Raw genomic sequence first — 20,263 nt, forward strand, 5'->3', positions numbered from 1 at the left:
CCCTGTCTGCCCAAAAACCACTAGAGGGACAGGTGCCCACCTCCCAAGGACATTCATTGGTTACGTTCACTAGTGGGTTAACACAGGTTATCCCAATCACCAGTGGACCTTGTTGAATGCAGGGTATGACTCAGCACTCTAGGCTGGGGTCCACAATTCTACATCTCTTAAGGCCCCCAGGTGATGTTAACTGTCGCCAGTCCCTGGACCACAACTTTCGGTAGCAAGTACTACGAACACTGCTCCCCTTGCACTGATACTAGCCCTTCTCTCTGCTTGCTCAGGTCCACTTCTCCACCCCTATTGGGCAAATCAGGTTAGATTTACTCCGAGGACTGGTTACCTTTGCCTGTGGGACAATATACACTAGTAGAGGAGGGACTGGAAAGTTTATCAACCAAGCCTCAGGCTTTACCAATACTTGGCAGATGCCATGCTTTGGGAAGCAGGTGAGTTTTTACAATGTTAGCTCTGAATCTAGTCTGTTTCCTTGCAGACAGCCCAGAAGGCAGATCAGATCTACGCGCACAGAACCCTCTATGTCTGTGACAATTGCACACACACTACATTCCTACACACTGTCTGGCCTCACCACTGTACCCTGCATGTCTCCAGTCCTCACTGAGGAGACTGACACCAGCCTCACGGACTTCTTCTCTCAACCTATCAGCTGGGATCCAGGCCTTGTAGGGGTCAGGTCAGTCATCTCTTCTCAGGACCTCTGAAATCCAAAAAAGCTCTCGGAGTTTCTCTCCCTAACGCATTCAGAAACAGAACTTGAGGCCTAAACTCTTAGTGCTGAACTGAAGTTAGACTTATGAATCACACGGTACATGCACTGTGTGCCTTTCCAGAATCTCAATTCCCAAACACGTGAGGCTTCCAGAAGGTTTTGTAAGGCTCTGTGGCCTCACTGTTGCTAATGGGCTTTACTTCCATATACCATTGCCAAGAACCTGTTACCGCCCAGAACTGCATTTCCTTGAAGCCCTACAGTCTCAGGTCTCATTGCAGACCACAGTCTCCGGTCTCACTTGCAGACCACAGTCTCCTGTCATTCCCTTGCTTCCACCATCTCTGCAGTTAGACATGTCGGATCTCCCATCCCTTGACTGTCCATGTTCTCCCCGTTTGTAGGGCTCCTTCCAGCCTCAGCTGGGACCCAATGTTACCTGTGGGGCTGCTCTGCACATCCAGCTCTCATGTCCCATGGACTCCCAGTCCACAGAAATGTGAGCTCCAGAAATGAGCACCAGACTACTCTCAAGTGTTTCCTGTTTCTGTCCTCCCACTTTGCCCCTCAGTCCCAGCAGCTGCGACTTCAGCTCAGACAGAAGCTCCTTGGACTCCCTGTACCGCTTCTGCTTCTCTACCCATTCATCTGCATCCACACACCTGTGGAATGAGTGTCTCATCTTCTGTAATCGACTGAACTGGGGCCCAGCCCACCCACCTCCTTGGGCACTTGCTTCTCTACTTTTTGGAGGCAGCAGGACAGTGTCGTTACAAGCTGAGGGCTTACAATTGGGCCTGGTCATGGCCTCCTGTAATGCCTGTTGCAACCTTTCTTTCTGGACTGAGTTTCCAACTGGAGACACAGGGTCACAGCAATGCCAGCCAACAGGGTGCACGAGGCATGTGCAGTCAGGCCTGGAACGTTAATAAGTGTTGACCAACATCATCGCTCTCAGCTCTACTGCCTTTTTGTCCTTCACTCACAGATATTTCCAAACGCCATGCTCCCCATTTTTTTCATTAAAAATACGACTACACAGCATTTTCATCCCGGGGCACCTGGGTGGCTGAGTTGACCAAGTGTCTGCCTTAGGTCCAGATCATGATCTCTGGGTCCTGGGGCTGAGCCCCGCATTGGGCTTCCTGCTCAGCGGGGAGTTTGCTTCTCTCTCTCTCTCTCTCTCTGTCTCTCCCCCTCTGCCCTTCCCCACTACTTGTTCTCTCTCAAATAAATAAATAAAATCTATAAAAAAAATATTCATTCCTCTGCATCTTTTTTTTTGTTGTTGTTAAAAGTTAAATACGGAAACTACAGATTAAAGAATAAATGCTCCCTTTCACTTACTTGCCCCCAGCGCACACCTAAGAAGTGGCCATTGTTAAGTCTGATGTGAACAGTACTCTCTACACCACAGTAACCTGGTTTTTCGTCCTATCACTTCACAGCAACTATCCTGCCAAGGTCAAGTAATGTCCTAGCTGCCAGACTGTGCAGCTCTGCTCTACCTTTATTTCTTCTGGCCTTGCTGGGAGAGGGCGACCACATCTTCTGACTGCTTTGTCACCCTGTCTGCTGGCCTTCTCCTTGCTGGCCCTGCCCTTAGGATTCTTTCCTTAGCCCTGTTTGTCCCATTTCTCACCTTTAAGATCAGTGCTGCGGTGTTCCACAGCTCCCTTCAACTCAGCAGGCTGAAGACCATGAGCACCATCTCCTGCCTAGTAACAGTCCCAGCAGGAGCTACGTCCCACGATGTAAGTAGTAGCTATCTTTTCCACTTTAAAGGTAACAAATGGGGGCTCAGAGATGTAAATGTCAGAGTCACACAGTTAGTAAGGAGCAGAGCCATGATTTAATCTGGGCCTGCCACATGTCTGAGCCTGGCCTCATGACTGTGTGCCACTCTGTGCCTCCCTACCCTAGATAAAGCTGCCCCTCATGCAACCGTAGCCAGAAATTAGCATGGCTGCAAACTACACCGTTTCTTCAGCTAATGCGGATACTGATAGGTGACTGCACCAGGTGCAGAGCTTCCTTAGGTTTTAACCCTCAATCCAGCAACGGCCTCCGTCCAGTGCCTAGGACTACGCAGCTATATGAGGCCCTGCTCAGGCTGCCTGTGAACAGAGGGCATTTCTGGGTGCCATCTTCCACAAGGAGAAGTGACAGGAGGAAAGACTAGGGAAATGGCTTGGATGGGCTACAATCTAGGTAAAATCTAGAGAGAGCTATTTATTTGAAGAGAGATCACTCTGAACAGGCCAAAAGAGAGAGCTTTTTTTTTTTTTTTTTTTTTTAAAGATTTTATTATTTGACAGAGAGAGAGATAGCAAGAGAGGGGATGCAAGCAGGGGGAGTGTGAGAAGGAGAAACAGACTTCCCGCTGAGCAGGGAGCCCGATGTGGGGCTCGATCCTAGGACCCTGAGATCAAGACCTGAGCCAAAGGCATATGCTTTAACGACCGAGCCACTCAGTTGCCCCAAAAGCTAGAAATTTCATAAGCTCATTATAAGGTAGACTTTTTGTCTGAGATACTGGGGAGGGACAGAGGGAAACAGGGTGCTTCTGAAAATAGAAGGTTCATATTTAATGTGAACATGATGAAGACTTGCAGGGGCTTGGGGTAAGCTTTAGAGAGCTTATAAAAGTTCTGCCCAGCTAAAAGCCTATGGTTTTATGACACACCACTGTTTTGCAACCTGGAGATCAACACCCACTTTTATAAGTTCTTCTAAGAGGCCAGTTTTCCACATGTATGTTACACTTCAATAAAAATACTTGCTAAAAAAAATTAAAGGTTTTGTTTCTTTCCTTCTTCCCAAAAAGCAGCAGTCGGAAGGGTAACAAATGTGATGTGATATAATGCGTGGAATCACTGTGTCCTTGTGGGCTCAAGAATCACTAACGATGTGGAGGTACACATACTCCATCTCCTAAATACCTTTTAGTAGGTCGACTCTAGGACCACTGTGACCATTAAAATCATTTTTTAGTTTTAATATTTATGTTCCAGATGAATATCATGAAAGTAAAAATGGACCTATCACACTGATGTTAGCAAACTATCTTAGACATAGGTAGTGAGGTATTCAGTTTGACTGCCAAATTCCTTCTGGTAAGAAATGATTATATATGTTGATTTCATTCATGCCCTCAATATTGAAAAAACTCATTAAGTAACTTGATCTAATAAAAAGAACTTTAAGGATTCATTTCCTGTTACTATAAAAATTACCCTAAAATAAGTAAGCTCTATTAATAATGAGTTAGCAAAAAATACATTTCTCTGGAAAAAGTTAAATAATATTTGAGACATTTTACTATTTTACAAATCCAAATGCATGTAATTCTAAGAGGACTCTACGTAACTAGTCTTCATATCCAAGAGTAGGAAATTCTCTAATAAAAGTCCTGGACTCTGGGACATTGGGTTTCTTCTGGTCTCTCACGACAGCCAAGCTCCCTGTTTCCCTGTGTAAATGAAAGGCAAAAACCCACTGGTACACGGGTACACCAGTGAGGGAGGTCCTGAAACAGGCTTGGAATCATGTGTACTGGCAGAGCTGCCATGGGAGAGAGAGGAAGATGCAAAAAGCTCGGGCTATAAAGGGATTAAACTGAAATAGAGCTACAGGCTGTTTATTGGTTTTTATATTTTGATTTTGGAAGTTACCAAATAGCCTACTTCTGTGTATGTGTTGGTAGGTCACGTCTAAGATCCCAGTACGCCCCTGCCTCTTGGTGTTTATGCTCTGTGGAATTCTCTCTCCTGGAGCATGGGTGGGACCACATTTCTGAGCAGCAGAACACTGCCAAAGTCATGTGATGTCACTTCTAAGATTAGGTCGTAAAGGACTGTGACTTCTGTCCTGCTAGCTTTTCTCTCTCTTGCCTTCTAAACTTCCTTGCCCTGGTGAAGCCAACTGCTTTAAAGTGCCACATGGAGAGGACTCATGAGGGTGGGGGTCACAGCCATCAAGGAACTGAGATCCTCAGTCCAACAGTGTATGGAGAACTGAATCCTGCCATCAACCACCTGAGTGAGCTTAGAAGCAGATTCACCTTCAGCTGAACCTTAAGATGACTTTAGCCCCAGGCAACACCTTGACTACAGTCTTGTGAGCCAGAGAAGCCAGCTAAGCTGCACCCAGATCCCTGACCCACAGCAACTCTGGGATAGTAAATGTGGGCATTCTAAGTGACAAAGCTTTGGGGTCATTTGTTACTGAGAAATAAGTAACTAAGAGCAGGGATCAGCAAACTTTATCTGTAAAGAGATAGATAGTAAATACTTTCAGGTTTGTGGACCTCATGGTCTCTTGCAGTTACTCAACTTTGTTGTTGTAGCATGAAAGCAGCCATAGACAATATGGAAATGAATAAGCATGGCTATGTTCCAATAAAACTTTATTTATAAAAACCGGCAGTGATTTGGCCCCCTGGCTGTAGTTTGTTTGCCAATCCCTGCTCTAAAGTACAGATTCTGTGGAAATATTATTATTATCATTTTTAAAGATTTTATTTATTATTTTATTTTATTATTTATTATTTTTATTATTTATAATTATTATTTTATTTTATTTATTTATATTCTATTTGAGAGAGACAGTGAGAGAGAGAGAGCATGAGCATGGGAGAGAGGCAGATGGAGAGGAAGAGGCAGACTTCCCCGCTGAGCAGGGGAAGGTGAGGGGCTCATTCCCAGGACCCTGGGATCATCACCTGAGCTGAAGGCAGATGCTTAACTGACTGAGCCACCCAGGTGCCCTGGAAATATTCTGAGTTAAAATGCATGGTCTCCATTTTACCACTGTATTAAAAATTAGTTTAACAATTAAAAAAAAAAGCTCAACCTATCACAGCACAACAATTACAGACAGCTGAACATGGAAACAGATGTCCAGGAAATTTCTAAATTTGGTAAATAACCTAAGAAGTTCAAATATTTTTTATGATAAGTGGATACCTCTCTATCTGCATCAGATATGGAAACGTTGGAAGTCCAAACTGGAGGTAAATTAGAGCCAGAAGAACACTTACTACATCAGCTGTTTACATCACAACTACAATCACAACAGCCCCTTAATCACGCACCCAATTTCCCCACATACATTATGCTTTTCTGCCAGCGAGAACTGATGATTACCTTTGCTTTTGGACAATGGTGATGGCGGCTGCTCTGTAAACACTTCTAGGGGTGGGGAATCGTGGTGGTCGAAGTCTTTGTCCATGGCTTCTATGAGACTGGTGATGTCTGAGTCCTCTGAGCTGTGCCTTGTGCTGCCGGCACGTTCTGGGTGGGCAGGGTGAGAGAGGGGGGCGGGGGACAGCCTGTCCAGCTGCGGCTCCTGGTGCTGAGGCACTGGTGGTGGGGGTGGAGGTGGAGAGTGCTGCTCCAGCGGGCTGTGGACATGGTGCTGACTGCTGTGCTGGCTCTGTTTGGCTCCTTTGGACTTTCTGCCTGCTGCGTGACCTTGGGCCACTGCACTAGAATCTAAGACAAGGGGGCTTGCTTTGCTAGCAGCTTGTGCAGAAGTCCTGCTAGAGGTACTTGAGCTGTTTTTTGCTCTGACGTTTTCCACGTCAGCTGAGTTTCTATTGCTGTGACTGCTGTGTGGGTGCACCGGTGGGCCACACTGCTTGTGACTGCCTCCACTGGTTCGGGATGACGAGCCGCCTGCTCCACAGAATCCCCTACTGTGACCGGGGTCACAGCTGAGTGTGTTCAAGCTGAAAAAAGGACCAACTGCAGATCAGTAAATAGCAACTTACAAAATCTAAGATTAAAAAAATGTTACCTCCTCAGGACAGCCACAAGAGAAATATAAATTAAGGAAAAAGAACCCAGCAAGAAATAGGAATGCTTTTCACAATTTTATAGGATCTGTTCTCTCTGAAAATTTAGCAATCAAGTCAGTGATCTAAGAATATTTTAATCCTTACTAACATAATAATAAAAACATGGGATTTGCTGAGTTCTTAGTAAAGAGAGCTATACACAAGCGATTATGAAGTTATTAGAATTAAGATTTCTTCCCCCTTGAGCAAAGATGAAAAGAAAAACTTATTTTTTCTTTTAATTATATCAGCCACATCTATATGTACTAGAGAATTTATTTCCAGCATGTGAACATACTTTCCTTCAGATGAAATACCAACGATTCTCCTGAGATCAAATGGTCTGCCCACATCAAAGGGTGGGTTCGAGGCCTCAAAGGATAGTCGCCTTCGAAATGGCTCCCAAATTCCTTGAGCTTCTAAATAGGCTGTTCCAATTACCAAGAGAAACAGTGCACTGTAGGGGCACAGAACGTGGAGAGTTAGGATTCACTTGTTAGTGTAAGGGTAACAAAATTTTATATTAAAGGCAGAGTTTCTTGGTAAAGTACAACTGGATATAAAAAGCAGAGATGCCTGAGACAATTTTTACTGGACTAGACAAAAAGCGTCATGAATAAAAGTCTGCAGGCTCCTTTTTAATCCCACTGAGCCATCCAGGCACCCCTGCAGGCCCCTTTTTATAGAATGCCAACTTACATGGAGGCTTATAGAGAAGAAATAATTACTTGTATCAGAACAGATACTTGGAGGTTACTTTTCCTTTTACGAAGAAGCTTTTACCTTGCGGTTTTAACCTTCTAGGCCAATTCTTTTCCCTTAAAGGATGTGTGGGGTAACTATGTAAATTTAGAGGCAAGTGTATCAGATCCTCTAAACACATAAATATACTGAAAAAAAGATAAGGTTGCTGAGGATTTAAAAAATATTTCTCATGTTTTGTGTTGCTTAGGCCTGCTTAAAAAAAATACTATATAATGTTGAGTAAATTACCTATGCCCAAATCAAGTAATTTTACTTGGCAAATTATGAGTGGTTTTTTTCCCTCTAAGAAATTAACATGTACTTAATTTCTATAAGAAATTTTAAAGTAGAAGATTTTTGCTTATTGTATATGCTACTCAACTGGGGTTCAGTTCTGACTGCTCCCACTAGTAGATGTGGTTTGATCGAGGCAAAAAGGTCTGTTCTGTTTGCTGACATAGTCCTAGCACTCAGAACAGTGACTGGCACACAGTGGGCATGCGAGCAATAGTGTCAAGTGATGCCTGAATACCAACCTCAAAAGAAGACACAAGTACCTCATTATTCCTGAGATGATGATGTACAGAGCCAGCTCCCAGTTGGGTCTGGGCAGGGCTTCTGCACAGGTTGCTAACATATGGTATGGAAGGGATGCATTCAATACAAATACAAATTCAGAGCCACTGGTTGTTATAAACTTCAGTTCACGAATAACTCTAGAAGCTGTGAAATCAGGAGTAAACCTGAAACAGAATAGCGGCAGTTAGACTAGTTTTAAAAATACACCACAGCAGGTTACATCTAATACCAGTCCCACACACCTCTGGTTCCTAAAGGGGAATTTTAGAGTTTGGTACATCTATTCAACTTTTTTTTTTTTTTATTTGTTTATTTCCAGCATAACAGTGTTCATTGTTTTGGCATCACACCCAGTGCTCCATGCAGTACGTGCCCTCCCTATTACCCACCACCTGGTTCCTCAACCTCCCACCCCCCCCCCACCCCCCTGCCGCCCCTTCATAACCCTCTGGTTGTTTTTCAGAGTCCATAGTCTCTCATGGTTCATCTCCCCTTCCAGTTTCCCTCAACTCCCTCTCCTCAACTTTTAAGACTTCATTTTAAGGTCTCATTTTAAGACCGAGAAAGCATTATCTATGAGGTTAATAACAAATACAACTATATTCTGTCAGTAATTAGTGAAACTGCATGAAAAAGAAGAATAATGAGCTTAATTATTAATTCAGGACGTGCTCTCTGAGCTTCTCTCCCTTCCTCTTTTCTCCTTTATCTGAATCCACTCTTTGTTATGTTATGAATATATCATATGTTAGGAATATATCCTGAGAGATAAAGCTAAATATATACATACAGAACCTGAGAGATAAAATAAAAAAAAACACACACACAGAACCAAAACCATCTTAGCCCTGGTGATCTTCTCTTCATCTCTTGTAGTACTGATTTCTGCCCTAATTACTTTGTTTTTATTTTTTGCTAACTGTATGCTCTCCAACCAGATGGTCGGCACCGTGAGGAGAGGCGTCTTATTCTCCATTGTGCCGTTAGGTACCAAGCACTATGCCGTACATGAGTACTATCATTCCGTACTGAGTGACTATCCATTGAAGATCATGAAAGTATCACTCAGTTAAGGGGACAGAGGTTACATTTTATTACACAAACTCTATAATCTAACAAGTTACCAATTAACTGTCAGAATAGGATGCAGCTATTCCCAATATAGGCATTAACAATGTCTTCTGACCAGAACATTATGCACTCCTCCATCGCACAACATAGAAAAACTGCATGTGTGCGATGCAGGGACCTCTCGTTACTGAGACTGAATTTATAATCAATTTCCTACCCAAACCGTATGCTTTAACACAGCCCTGGAAATAACTGTGAAACCGGTTTCTAAGATTATCTGATCCACTTTGGATATATAGGAAGTTTCACAAAGATACGAAGAAATAACTAAAGATGAAGGGGAAACAAATCAAATGAGTACATTTATGGATAAAGACTTTTTTTGTGATTATGAAAACTATCTGAACAACTGTACTATTTGAGGGTGATTGGGAAGCCAGTAATTCATTACACCTCCCAAGATAATACTTACAATATGATTATGTCTTTAGAGGCGTTGGCGCTTAGTGCAAACTCTTGACAATTAACAACTTTAAAACCGTATCCCTCACACGAGTACCCACTGACTTCAATGGTTTCTATGTGAATCTGAAGTTGTCCCGTATTCTCTACTTTAAATGTTCTTTTCAATGTGAAATTTGGTTCTCTTAGTTTCAAACCTAAAGGAAGGAGTATCAAGAGTATAAATCTTGTTAGCATGTGCTGTAGGTCCAAATGATTATCATATTCACCATAAATGTATGCCAAACATTATGAACCACCTCCTCATGCCGAAGAGATTAGCTGGTACCCAGACTTCATCAGGAAGTACTACTCCACTTTGTTGTACCATTTGAGATAGCAGAGATAGCAAAAGTTTAATTATGGTTTATTTTTCATACTCAGAGTAAATCATCTAAGACATGCAATGGAAATTGAACTTTTAAATATTTGAAGATTCAAATCAAACAACCCTGAAAACAAGTCAGGGTATTTCATTAAAAATCTTAAGTATTCATCACTAATATACACACGTGCACATAGAGAAATACTGTTTGTTTTGGGGGAACTATTTATTTTTGGAAACAAACACTGAAAGTTGCGCCATTGAAACTATTAGGAATACTTACTATCTGTACAATCTTTCAATAATGCTTCTGTGATTTTAAAGCGTAAGGAACTCCCTGGACCTGGAAGCTTGCCTGCCACCCTCAAGTTCTCAGTCGTTCCTTGTCCTTGGACCATCACAGCATCCACCACTGTCAGATTATTTCTGTGCAAGAAATACAGAATTTTCTCCCATTAAAATTTACGTTAATAAATTATAAATTTGTATAAATTATAGATAATTGATCTATAACTCATTTTTTAATAAACCATGTAAAAATGAATATACTAAACTTCAGAATGAAAACATTTACACTTCAAGAATTTAAAAATCTTTACACAAAGAGAAGCAAGAGTTTTTCATTTTTAAGAGTCACACATGGTATAGTAAGAACACTATTCAGGTTTTCAAGTTCTAAATATAATCACAGAGGTACATTTCATCAAGTGTGATATGTTGTGTGCATGTTTTGGACAAAGTGAATACCCTATTTATTTTTAATTTATTTTTAAAAAAGATCTTATTTATTTACCTGAGAGAGAGAGAGAGAGAGCATGGGGGGGAAGGTCAGAGGGAGAAACAGACTCCCTGCTGAGCATGGAGCCTGATCTGGGACTCGAGCCTGCGACTCCAGGATCACGACCTGAGCCGAGGGCAGTTGCTTAACCAGCTGAGCCACCCAGGCACCCGTTAATACCCTATTTAATAAATTAGATGCACAAACTCACATTAAAACAAATCAAATAAGGACTTCTGAGTAAGTACTAAAAATCAATGCACACTTAAATCACAGAACATACCTGATTATGATTAGTGAAGAAACAGTTCTGTTGTGAATTGGAGTAAACTTTACTTTGACAGATTTCTTTTCTCCAGGTTTTAAAATTAGGTTTAAAATTGAATGTCGAGAGAGGCCTTCTGTAAATCCTGTTGAACTCTGCAGTGGATGAGCCTTAAATCATTGGGTAAACAACAGAAGTCACTACTGTATTCTCTGGAAAGAAATTTTTTCTTTACCCCATCCACAGCCCAGTACTAGTTTCTTGAACTGATTAAACATGTGAACAATTTTATCCCTCATGATTCAGATACTGTTTAGCCTGCAGACAGAAGTAGCAACCAGTGATGGCCCTTCTCATTGTGCTTTATGTCCCCAAAAGGGCTTTGATTCCTTGTCACCAAAGTCCCTATATTTGTACTGGGCATTTGTTTTTGTATACATGTATCTTTTTATTTTTAAGACTAAAAAATTCTGAAATATAATACACATATATAAAAAGGACACAAATCTAAGAAGCAAATCTCAAAAATTTAGCACAAACCTAAGACCTGTGCAATCAGCACCCCAAAGTCCTATGTTGCCGTTTCCACTTTCATCCAATTTTCCTGTTCTTTCTCCTTCTGATGGGTATCAGCTGGAGTCTTCAGAGTGTATCAGATTTTTTTTATTTGTAAAAATATTTCCAACTCATATCTTTGAATTGAATTCAACTTTGAATATTATTTTGAAAGCTCAGCACATAATTACTGTTAACATTTGACTGACTGAAAGTTTAAATAATAGCTTAGCTTAATAATCAAAAGATGGCTTCTTGACAGCCAGTTACAGATAAGATTTAAAATATACTTTTTATTAAAAATATGATAGTTCACACTTAAGGATACACTGTTCTGATTTTTAAGCAACATTAAGTTTAAGCATTTTTGGTGTGTGGGGGGGAAAGGGTTGGAAACACTTGGCTACAAATGTCCACGGTTCTTCATGGCTCTGCTAACATGTGGAAGGGGAGTGAGGTTTGCATGACTTCCTGCTCCACTTGGCATAGTTAGGTTTAAAACATATAGATCTGGGGCGCCTGGGTGGCTCAATGGGTTAAAGCCTCTGCCTTCGGCTCAGGTCATGATCCCCGGGTCCTGGGATCGAGCCTCGCATCGGGCTCTCCACTCAGCAGGGAGCCTGCTTCCTCCTCTCTCTCTGCCTGCCTCTCTGCCTACTTGAGATCTGTCAAATAAATTAAAAAAAAAACCAAACAAACAAAAACCAAAAAACCAAACCAAACAAAAACATGTAGATCTATCTACTGTGTTGGTATGATTCTACAAACATAACTTACAGTCAATAGACTTAATGAAGCCACTATTTTTAAACTCATGCTTCTGAGGCAAAACATCTTCTTCTGCATCTAACCTTCTTCTGTCAATGTCTACTAGGACAACAGAATATCCTGACTGCTCCAAAATGGTTAGTCAGTAAGGTGTCTTTTAGATAAACTATTCTGAGGAATTGATGGACACATTATATACTATACATATATTCCCAATAAACACTAGCTAACTTAAATTCTGGTGACTTGGCAAACATTTGAGGATGTTGTGATACTTCAGGGATTCCATTAAGGCCTCAACTGATTCTCAGTAATTCTGCAGTTGTGGCTCTTTAGAGAGTGACCAGTGGGATCCCCAGGGTTCTCAGAATCTTTTCAGGATATCCATAGTGTCAAAATTATTTTTCTAACACTGACAGATGCTATCTGCCTTTTCCACTGTGTCAACATTTGCACCAGCGGTCAGCAAAATCGATGGTGGGTAAAACAACTGACCTTTCAGCTTAAAGTAAGGCAGTAGTATCTAACTTCCCTATAGCTACTGTCTTCCTCATTGGTATGTACTTGTAGTTTAAAAAAAAATTCTTACTGATTAAGCAATTAATGATATTAATAAATCTCAATCTTTGGACACACACATTTTTAGTATCGTCTGACAAAATGGGAAGTACGGATAAAGCACTCCTGCTGCCGACTGAAGCATCATGTTGTCTACCATTTGAGAGACAAACTGAACTGGCTGCTTTTCTCATGGAAGACCATTTATAGTTGAAAGAATGACTGATAGTCTGTGGTTGTTCAGACTTGGGTATTTGGTAGAGATTGTCACAAAAATGAAGTGTGTCTGTCCAATTAAGGAAAAACAACTGAAGTATTTGTTGCCCATGATAAATTTGAGTGAGAAAATTCAGAATTTTGGAAAACGTGATCTACCCCTGTGAACTTCACAGCTTTCCAATAGTTAAGGAATTCCTTGATGAGATTGGTAGTTATATAAATGAATATGATTTTTTGGATTTTGTAGAGTGAATCATGTCAACATTTGGAAGCTCTGCCTATCTAAGTGAACCAGTATTTCCTGAGTAACTGATGTATGCTGTTAGAATTAATTAAAAAGGCAGTTAAGATACTCTTTTTTTTTTTTTTTTTTTTTGGTAACTACGTATCTGTGCCAGGTCATGTCAGATATCTGTCATATACTTCACCCAAAACAATACAGCATGAAAGACTAAATGCAGAAGCAGTGGGGCTCTGTGTATTAGGTCTGAGAGCCATTAAAGAGATCTGTAAAAATGTAAAACAATCTGCTCTTCTTGCAAAAAGGCTTTTTGGGAAAATACAGCTATTTTTAATTTTTATGTTACCTTTGTTAAATGGAATGAGTTTATTCTTATTTTAAATGAATTAAATATTTTAAAGCTATTTCACAGTTTTTTCCCAGTTTTGAGAAATAACTGACATACATCACTGTATAAGTTTAAGACACAGGGGTCTCATTTAAATATACTGTAAAATGATTACTGCAATGGGCTCAGGCAGCATCCACCTTCTTATACAGACACAGTGAAAAGAAAAGAATGAAAAAAAGAATAAAAGGAAAAAAACTTTCTGTGATGAAAACTCTTCAGATTACTCTCTTAACAACTATCTACTCTATACAGCAGTGTTGGCTCTAGTCAACATGTTGTAATCACACATCACATCCGTAGTACTTCCTCGTCCTGTACTTCGAAGTTTATACCTTTTGACCACTTCTCTCCAATTCCCTCTCCCCTAACCCTTCTACCTCTGGTAACCACAACTCTGATCTCTTTTTCTAGGAGTCTGAGGTTTTTTTCCTTTTTTTAAGATTCCACATAGAAGTGAGATACAGTACTGCCTTTCTCTGTCTGACTTATTTTACTTGGCATAATACCTTCAAGGTCCATACATGTTGCCACAAAATGGTAGGAGTTCCTTTTATTTTTGGCTGAATAATATTCCACTGCATAAATATATACCATAAGTTCTGTATCTATTCACTCATTGATGGACACTTAAGATTGTTGCCTTGGCTATTACAGATAATACTGCAATGAGCATGGGGGTGCGGAGCGGATATCTTTCTGAGTTAGTGTTTTTGTTTCCTTTGCACATATTCCCAGAAGTGGAACTGCTGGCTCATTTGGTAGTTCTATTTTAAATTTTTTGAGGATCCTCTATGCTGTTTTCCATAGTGGTTGTACCAATTTATATTCCTACTCTTCTTTCCACAACCACACCAACATTTGTTATATCCAGTCTTTTTGATAATAGCTATTCTAACAGGTGTGAGATGATATCTTATAGTGGTTTTAATTTGCATTTCCTTAATGACTGTGATGTTGAGCATGTTTTCATATACTTTTTGGCCTTTTGCAGAAAAGATCTCTCAGTTTTAATTTTTAATATGGTAAATATTGAGAGATGTGACCCACATGAACAAAAAAAACTCTTTGGAGTCATGAATAATTTAAGACTGTAAAGGAGTCCTGAGACCAAATACTTTGAAAACCACGGGTTTTATAACCACTATAGAGAATGGTGATAGAATTCAACCTAACCTTACTCTAAGATCTAGAATTTCATATTTAGAATAAATTTGTGAGATCTAGAATATTCTTACTCATCTTCCTACCTTCATAGTGCCTACACTTCAGTGTTTTATACCTTGTAAATAACACTAAAGAACTTGTGTTTGATAAGAAAAAAAGGTAAATATTAGCTCATTTATTTCTTATGTGTATTTCCTCCCTTATAAAAACAGGGCAAAAGGAATCTCTGATTATTGAGCTTTCTAATTATTTGGAATCTAGATAACCTTGAGCTTATCAGGTTGTCATCTTATGCATTTTATGCATGGAAAAAACCGACCAGGAAAAGACTCCAAGAGAAAGGCACGAGACTAGAATATATGTCTACATTCCATGCTGGTGTTCTATTATTTGGCAGAAAAAAGATACATTGAAATTTACTTTCTTACATTGAAAATTACTTTCTTACACAAAATTGACTTATAGACAGTATAAAAAAAAACTACTATTCTACAAAGATTTAGCTTACACATGCCTTATAGACTAAAACACGAAACTATGGGAAAGAACACAAGTATTTCAAGAACTATAGAATATCTGGTTTGACAGGCTAATTAGGGACACTGACTATGTGGCATGACAGTATGGGGGAGGGCTCTGGGATCTGAGAGAACCAGACTTTTAATTTCGCCCTGCCAGTTATTTCATACCTGCTAGGTATGAACTTGGGGCAAGTTCCTTCCTTTTCCTGAGCTTTATTTTTCCCCAGCAACAGAACAAGGAAATCTTTACCTTTTGGGGTAGTCAGTAATTGCTCAGCCTGGCTGCTTGTAATGATTCTATGAAATTACAAATGTGAAGGTACCTACTATAATGCTGACACATACTAGATGCTCATGCAATAATGGAAGCATTCTTCAAGATGGCCCCCTAACACTGAAAACCTTCCTACTGCTTTTCTTTCCTGGCCTACTTAGCCACAGATTGACTTATCTAGTCAACATTCAGCACAGTCTTCCTGAGCACCAAGGAACCATTTGAAGGAATTCCCATGAGTTTGTTTAATCTGTTCAAGAACTATGGGTCTGGCTTTAATGGAGCTTATAATTTTATTTGGAAGTATCCAAAATAAAAATTTAAATGACCAAGCTCAATATTTTGAAGCTTAATAAAAATAAATCATGTTAGTATATACCTCATTTAGATATTCTCAGGGTTTCTGGTAGCCATTATTGTAAACCTTCATGGACTCAAGGAGTAATGCCTATAAACGGGAACCTTCTACCCAGTGTGCCTCGTGTTGATCTAAATCCCATCTATTCCTCTTGGGGTTTTTTTTCTTTGGCTTCTAATTTTTGGACTGCTCTGACTTCTTCAGTAACTTCCCATTCAGCCAAATTTAAGGATAATCAGTAGGTTTCCTCCATGTTTGCACTTATCATATCATAGAGTTACTTTTCAGGAATAGTATGAAGTTTGCATACTTACACTGTTTCTGAAGACTTGGAATTCTAGCGTTCTTAAATCTATCTTTGCCACCTTACTCAAGTTAAACCTAAAATAAAAAAAGTATATATATTTCTTCATAAACAGCATCATAATTAATGGGTAATTAGAGTAATTATCAAGTCTGTACTTTATTTGCAAATTACCTTTTGGCAGATTCTGAGGTCAGTATTACCAGATTAATAACCTTTCAAAAATTAAAGGCCACAACTTATAGTTAATATTTTGTTCAGTTTTTAAAACAAAAATATTTAATAGGTTCCACTTGCTTTCTCTTTATGATCTTTCATTTTTTTATATTTTTTTAGAAAGGCGTTCAACATTAATTTTTCTTGTCTTAAACTGAAAACTCTTCTAGATACTTAACACATTATAAATATCTCTCTCCAGAACCCCCTCTCAATTTTAATTACGGATTTAGAATTTCTCTAAGCCAAATCTATAACTATATAAGCTGCGACAGTTCTAAATGTGTAAAATAATAATTCAATGCTAATATAGAACATTTTGATTAATTAAAGCAGTGCTTACCTTGATATTAACTTATCTACAAAGACTGAAGGATTGGAATATAAAGCCAGAGGAATAAATTGAATATAGACAGGAACATCTGCAGGATTTTCCAAAGTAATCTCTTCTTCCTTAAACAAAGTAACAAAACAGTAAATGAAATGCTTCCATAGTTAAAAGTAAGAATAGATACTTCACAGCCCTGTTACAAATTTCCAAAAACCAACGTCAATGAATACTTACGGAGGAGCAGTTTGTATTAGTAAGTGGAAATTTCAAGTGCCGGGGTGAGCTAATTATAGAAGGCCAGGAGAGCTCAGCAGTGACTTTTGATAATATATTTTTTTGAAGGTCTGTATTTACTTCAAATAAAGCACTCAGTCTAGAAAAAAAAAATTTGTTAGTTACTATATCAAAATGAAATATCTGAGTTTTCTGAATATAAGAAATTCTAATTAGGCTTGTATACTTCAGAAATTTTATTCTGGCCCTGAATAAATACAGTTTTATTTGTTCTGACATTTTACTATGTTTTTAATAGACATCTATGAAGATGTCTGTTTTAGCACAAAGAGTTGCCAAAGTCTCTATCACTGATCACCTGTGTTGTTTTCGTACTGAATATGTGAAGGACAAGGCAGGCATATACGTATAACATATGGTGTTAAGGGATCCTAAAGGAACTTGCAGCCTAGTGGAAAGATCTAGACACCAAAAGCAGAGTGCTGATGAATATTCATCAGCAGAACTTATGAGAAGGCAGTGCATTGCTTGGCATATGGCTTTTTACCCCCTGAGATTAAAAAAAAAAAAGAAGGAAAATCTTAATATGCAACGAGGATGTCAGCTGAAGTGGTAATATATATGAGGGTTTTGTGCAGATATATGTAAAGTTATCAAAAATATTCAGGACCTCATTTGAATATTTCTCTACTTATGAGCATTCATAAGTCAGCTGTTTAGAACTCAAGAACATATTCCCTAAGGAAACACTATTACACACTGGGCTAAGGTTCCTGGGCCCAAACATGGAAGCCCACTTTTATTTATTTTTTTAAATTAAGATTTTATTTATGTATTTGACAGAGAGAGACAGAGAGAGAGAGAGGGAACACAAGCAGGGAAATTGGGGGAGGGAGAAGCAGGCTTCCCGCTGAGCAGGGAGCCTAAATCAGGGCTCGATCCCAGGACCCTGGGACCAGGACCTGAGCCGAAGGGGGACGCCTAATGACTGAGCCACCCAGGTGCCCCCAATGAAGCCCACTTAAACCCACAATACTACTGAATTGAGACACTCTAATATTGGTAAGAGTACAGATTTTATAAGGGGAAGAACAGAAATTCTCTGTAACACAAAATCAAGCAGCAGGGAGAATGCCACAGTCACTGTGTACCTGGGACATGATAGTATGGGACAGATGAGAAGCCTAGCTTCTTAGCTGGGGAGTGCTGGGCACACAAGGAGGAAGGGAGAGGTTTTGGTGGGGGAGAGGTGAAGAGGCTCTTCAGCACCGCTCCAAGTTTATCTATTCATAATGTTAACATTTGGAGACTGTCTATACACTGTAAGGTCTGTAATAGAAACGTAGGGGACCAAGAACTAGCAAATTCATTAGAGGTTTCGCTCTACTTATTTTCACCATTTTAAAGTAGAAATTTAACTCTTTTGCCTTAAGAAAATTTTTGATAGTAGGTAGTTCAGATAAACGAAACCCTCAGATTCAATCACTTATGGTTTGAAAAACTTATAGTACTATAAATTAGATTATCTTGATACTGACAAATACATTCAAATGAGTCAAGTGAAGAAGAGCAGTTTTTATCAGTTACCATGTTATCAATATTCTAATCAAATTCTCTTCTGGAGCACAAAAAAAATCGTACTTCTACCTTGCTGAGGAAGTGTGTTTCTGCTTTTGAATCCAGGTGTGGTAGGGTTTATCATTAGCACGTTTTCTGCCTGCCAGTGACATATGGTTGAGCCTCAGTGAACGGGGCTCTAGGTGCCCCCTAAGGGCTCAGCACTTGGAAAGGGAAGAGGCAGTTCTTTCACAGGGAAAGAACTGGTCTCCACTGTGGGATTCAACCTAGGAAATGTTTTCTCTGCCTGTAGCAGAGGGCAGTGGTAGCTCCTACGCAAATGGCTGTATCTCGAACAGTGTATGCATCCTCTATAAAGACAACTTCAAATAGTTCTTTGATTTTAAGGAAGTATCTCGAGCACTGAAGAAAAGAGAAAAATGGTAGTGTGTGTATTTCTGAGCAACATGCAATTAAAATGGCAATTTAAGACTCCTTCTTAATAATTTTCTGAAGATGAAGCACTATTTTCTTAGCTATAGAGAAGTAAAAGAACCTAATATAAGAGTAATATTTAGAAAGTAGTATCAACAGAGACATTTCAAAGTTGCAAAAATAGCTAAACATACTTAAAGCAAAACCACTCACCTATGACCTGAATTTTCCTTTATTCCCATCCATCCTTTGAACAGGCTTTGATGCAAATCCCAGTCAGCATCCCATATGTCCTCCTGCATGGCTACACCAGGTTGTACTTTGGGTTCAGCTAAAACAAGGACACATACTTTATGATAAACTCAGCCCTACAATCTACATCCACTTGTCAACTTTCCTTCAAATGATTTCCATGGTACCAAGGGATAGAGATGGACTTTGAAAGTGGCAGCTTTTCATCAAAGAATACTGTGGGTGGAGTCAAGGGGATGACAGAGAATAGCAAGATAACTTACATTTGGATAGAAAAGGCAAGCCAACATAGCAATGATCCCCACACTGCAGTCCAGGATCAAAATAAATGTTTGCAATCTACAAAGAGGCACAGGAGAACCGTGAATCCTAAATCCACAGAAGGTCACTGTAACACAATACTAACAGAAGGGAATCCTCAAATACAATGTTCTCAAACCTTTGACTTTTTTCCTGGCTCCAAGTCTTCCTTATTGCCCCGTAATCGTTTGTAGTAAAATCGCACATCTTCTGACAAAGATCGTATTTGTTGTATCTTTACCTTCTGTGAGAAGGAATTCATAATATTTAAGCTTTGATGAACTACTTTCCCCTGAAGAAAACAAACAAACAAACAAACAAACAAACTCATTAGTATATGGTTGGATTTTCTTAAGAACACACAATTTAGAGGTGACAGACATATTTTTCAGGAACCAAACTCCAAAAGACACTTGGAATTTTTATCACTTGATAATCTCTAATTTTGTAATCAGAGCACTCCCAAATATATCTATACTTATCTCTATGTGTGTGTGTGTATTTATATATATATATATAAAATTATTTTTTAATTTGGCATTTTCATGGCCTGTTATACAAAAATCAGCAGGACAAATCTCTATAATCTTGTGAAAATTAAATAAAATAAGAAAAATGTCCATATCTGATGTGAAAATAATGAGGCTGCCAACAAAGGTAATAAACAGAGATAGCTTTGAATAAAGGAAATGGTCATTGTCAGTTGTTTTTTTTTTTTAAAGATTATTTATTTATTTATTTGACAGAGAG

The 20,263-nt window shown here is 39.3% G+C and overlaps 1 protein-coding gene across 1 annotated transcript in view; it reads right to left on the minus strand.

Annotated features, from left to right (window-relative positions):
- TMEM131 (transmembrane protein 131) overlaps positions 1-20,263 on the minus strand; it is a 232,751-nt gene that overhangs the window by 32,592 nt on the left and 179,896 nt on the right. The window contains exons 20-31 of the mRNA XM_045980652.1: positions 19,653-19,805; positions 19,477-19,552; positions 19,175-19,292; positions 16,970-17,108; positions 16,748-16,857; positions 16,199-16,265; positions 10,854-11,005; positions 10,076-10,218; positions 9,439-9,625; positions 7,874-8,059; positions 6,871-7,029; positions 5,881-6,464 (exon numbers count right to left, since the gene is read on the minus strand). Coding sequence (XP_045836608.1) covers positions 5,881-6,464; positions 6,871-7,029; positions 7,874-8,059; positions 9,439-9,625; positions 10,076-10,218; positions 10,854-11,005; positions 16,199-16,265; positions 16,748-16,857; positions 16,970-17,108; positions 19,175-19,292; positions 19,477-19,552; positions 19,653-19,805 — 2,074 coding nt within the window. The remainder of the gene's footprint in view (positions 1-5,880; positions 6,465-6,870; positions 7,030-7,873; positions 8,060-9,438; positions 9,626-10,075; positions 10,219-10,853; positions 11,006-16,198; positions 16,266-16,747; positions 16,858-16,969; positions 17,109-19,174; positions 19,293-19,476; positions 19,553-19,652; positions 19,806-20,263) is intronic.

This window comes from Meles meles, chromosome 16, assembly GCF_922984935.1.
Source record: "Meles meles chromosome 16, mMelMel3.1 paternal haplotype, whole genome shotgun sequence".
Classification (NCBI taxonomy): Eukaryota; Metazoa; Chordata; class Mammalia; order Carnivora; family Mustelidae; genus Meles; species Meles meles.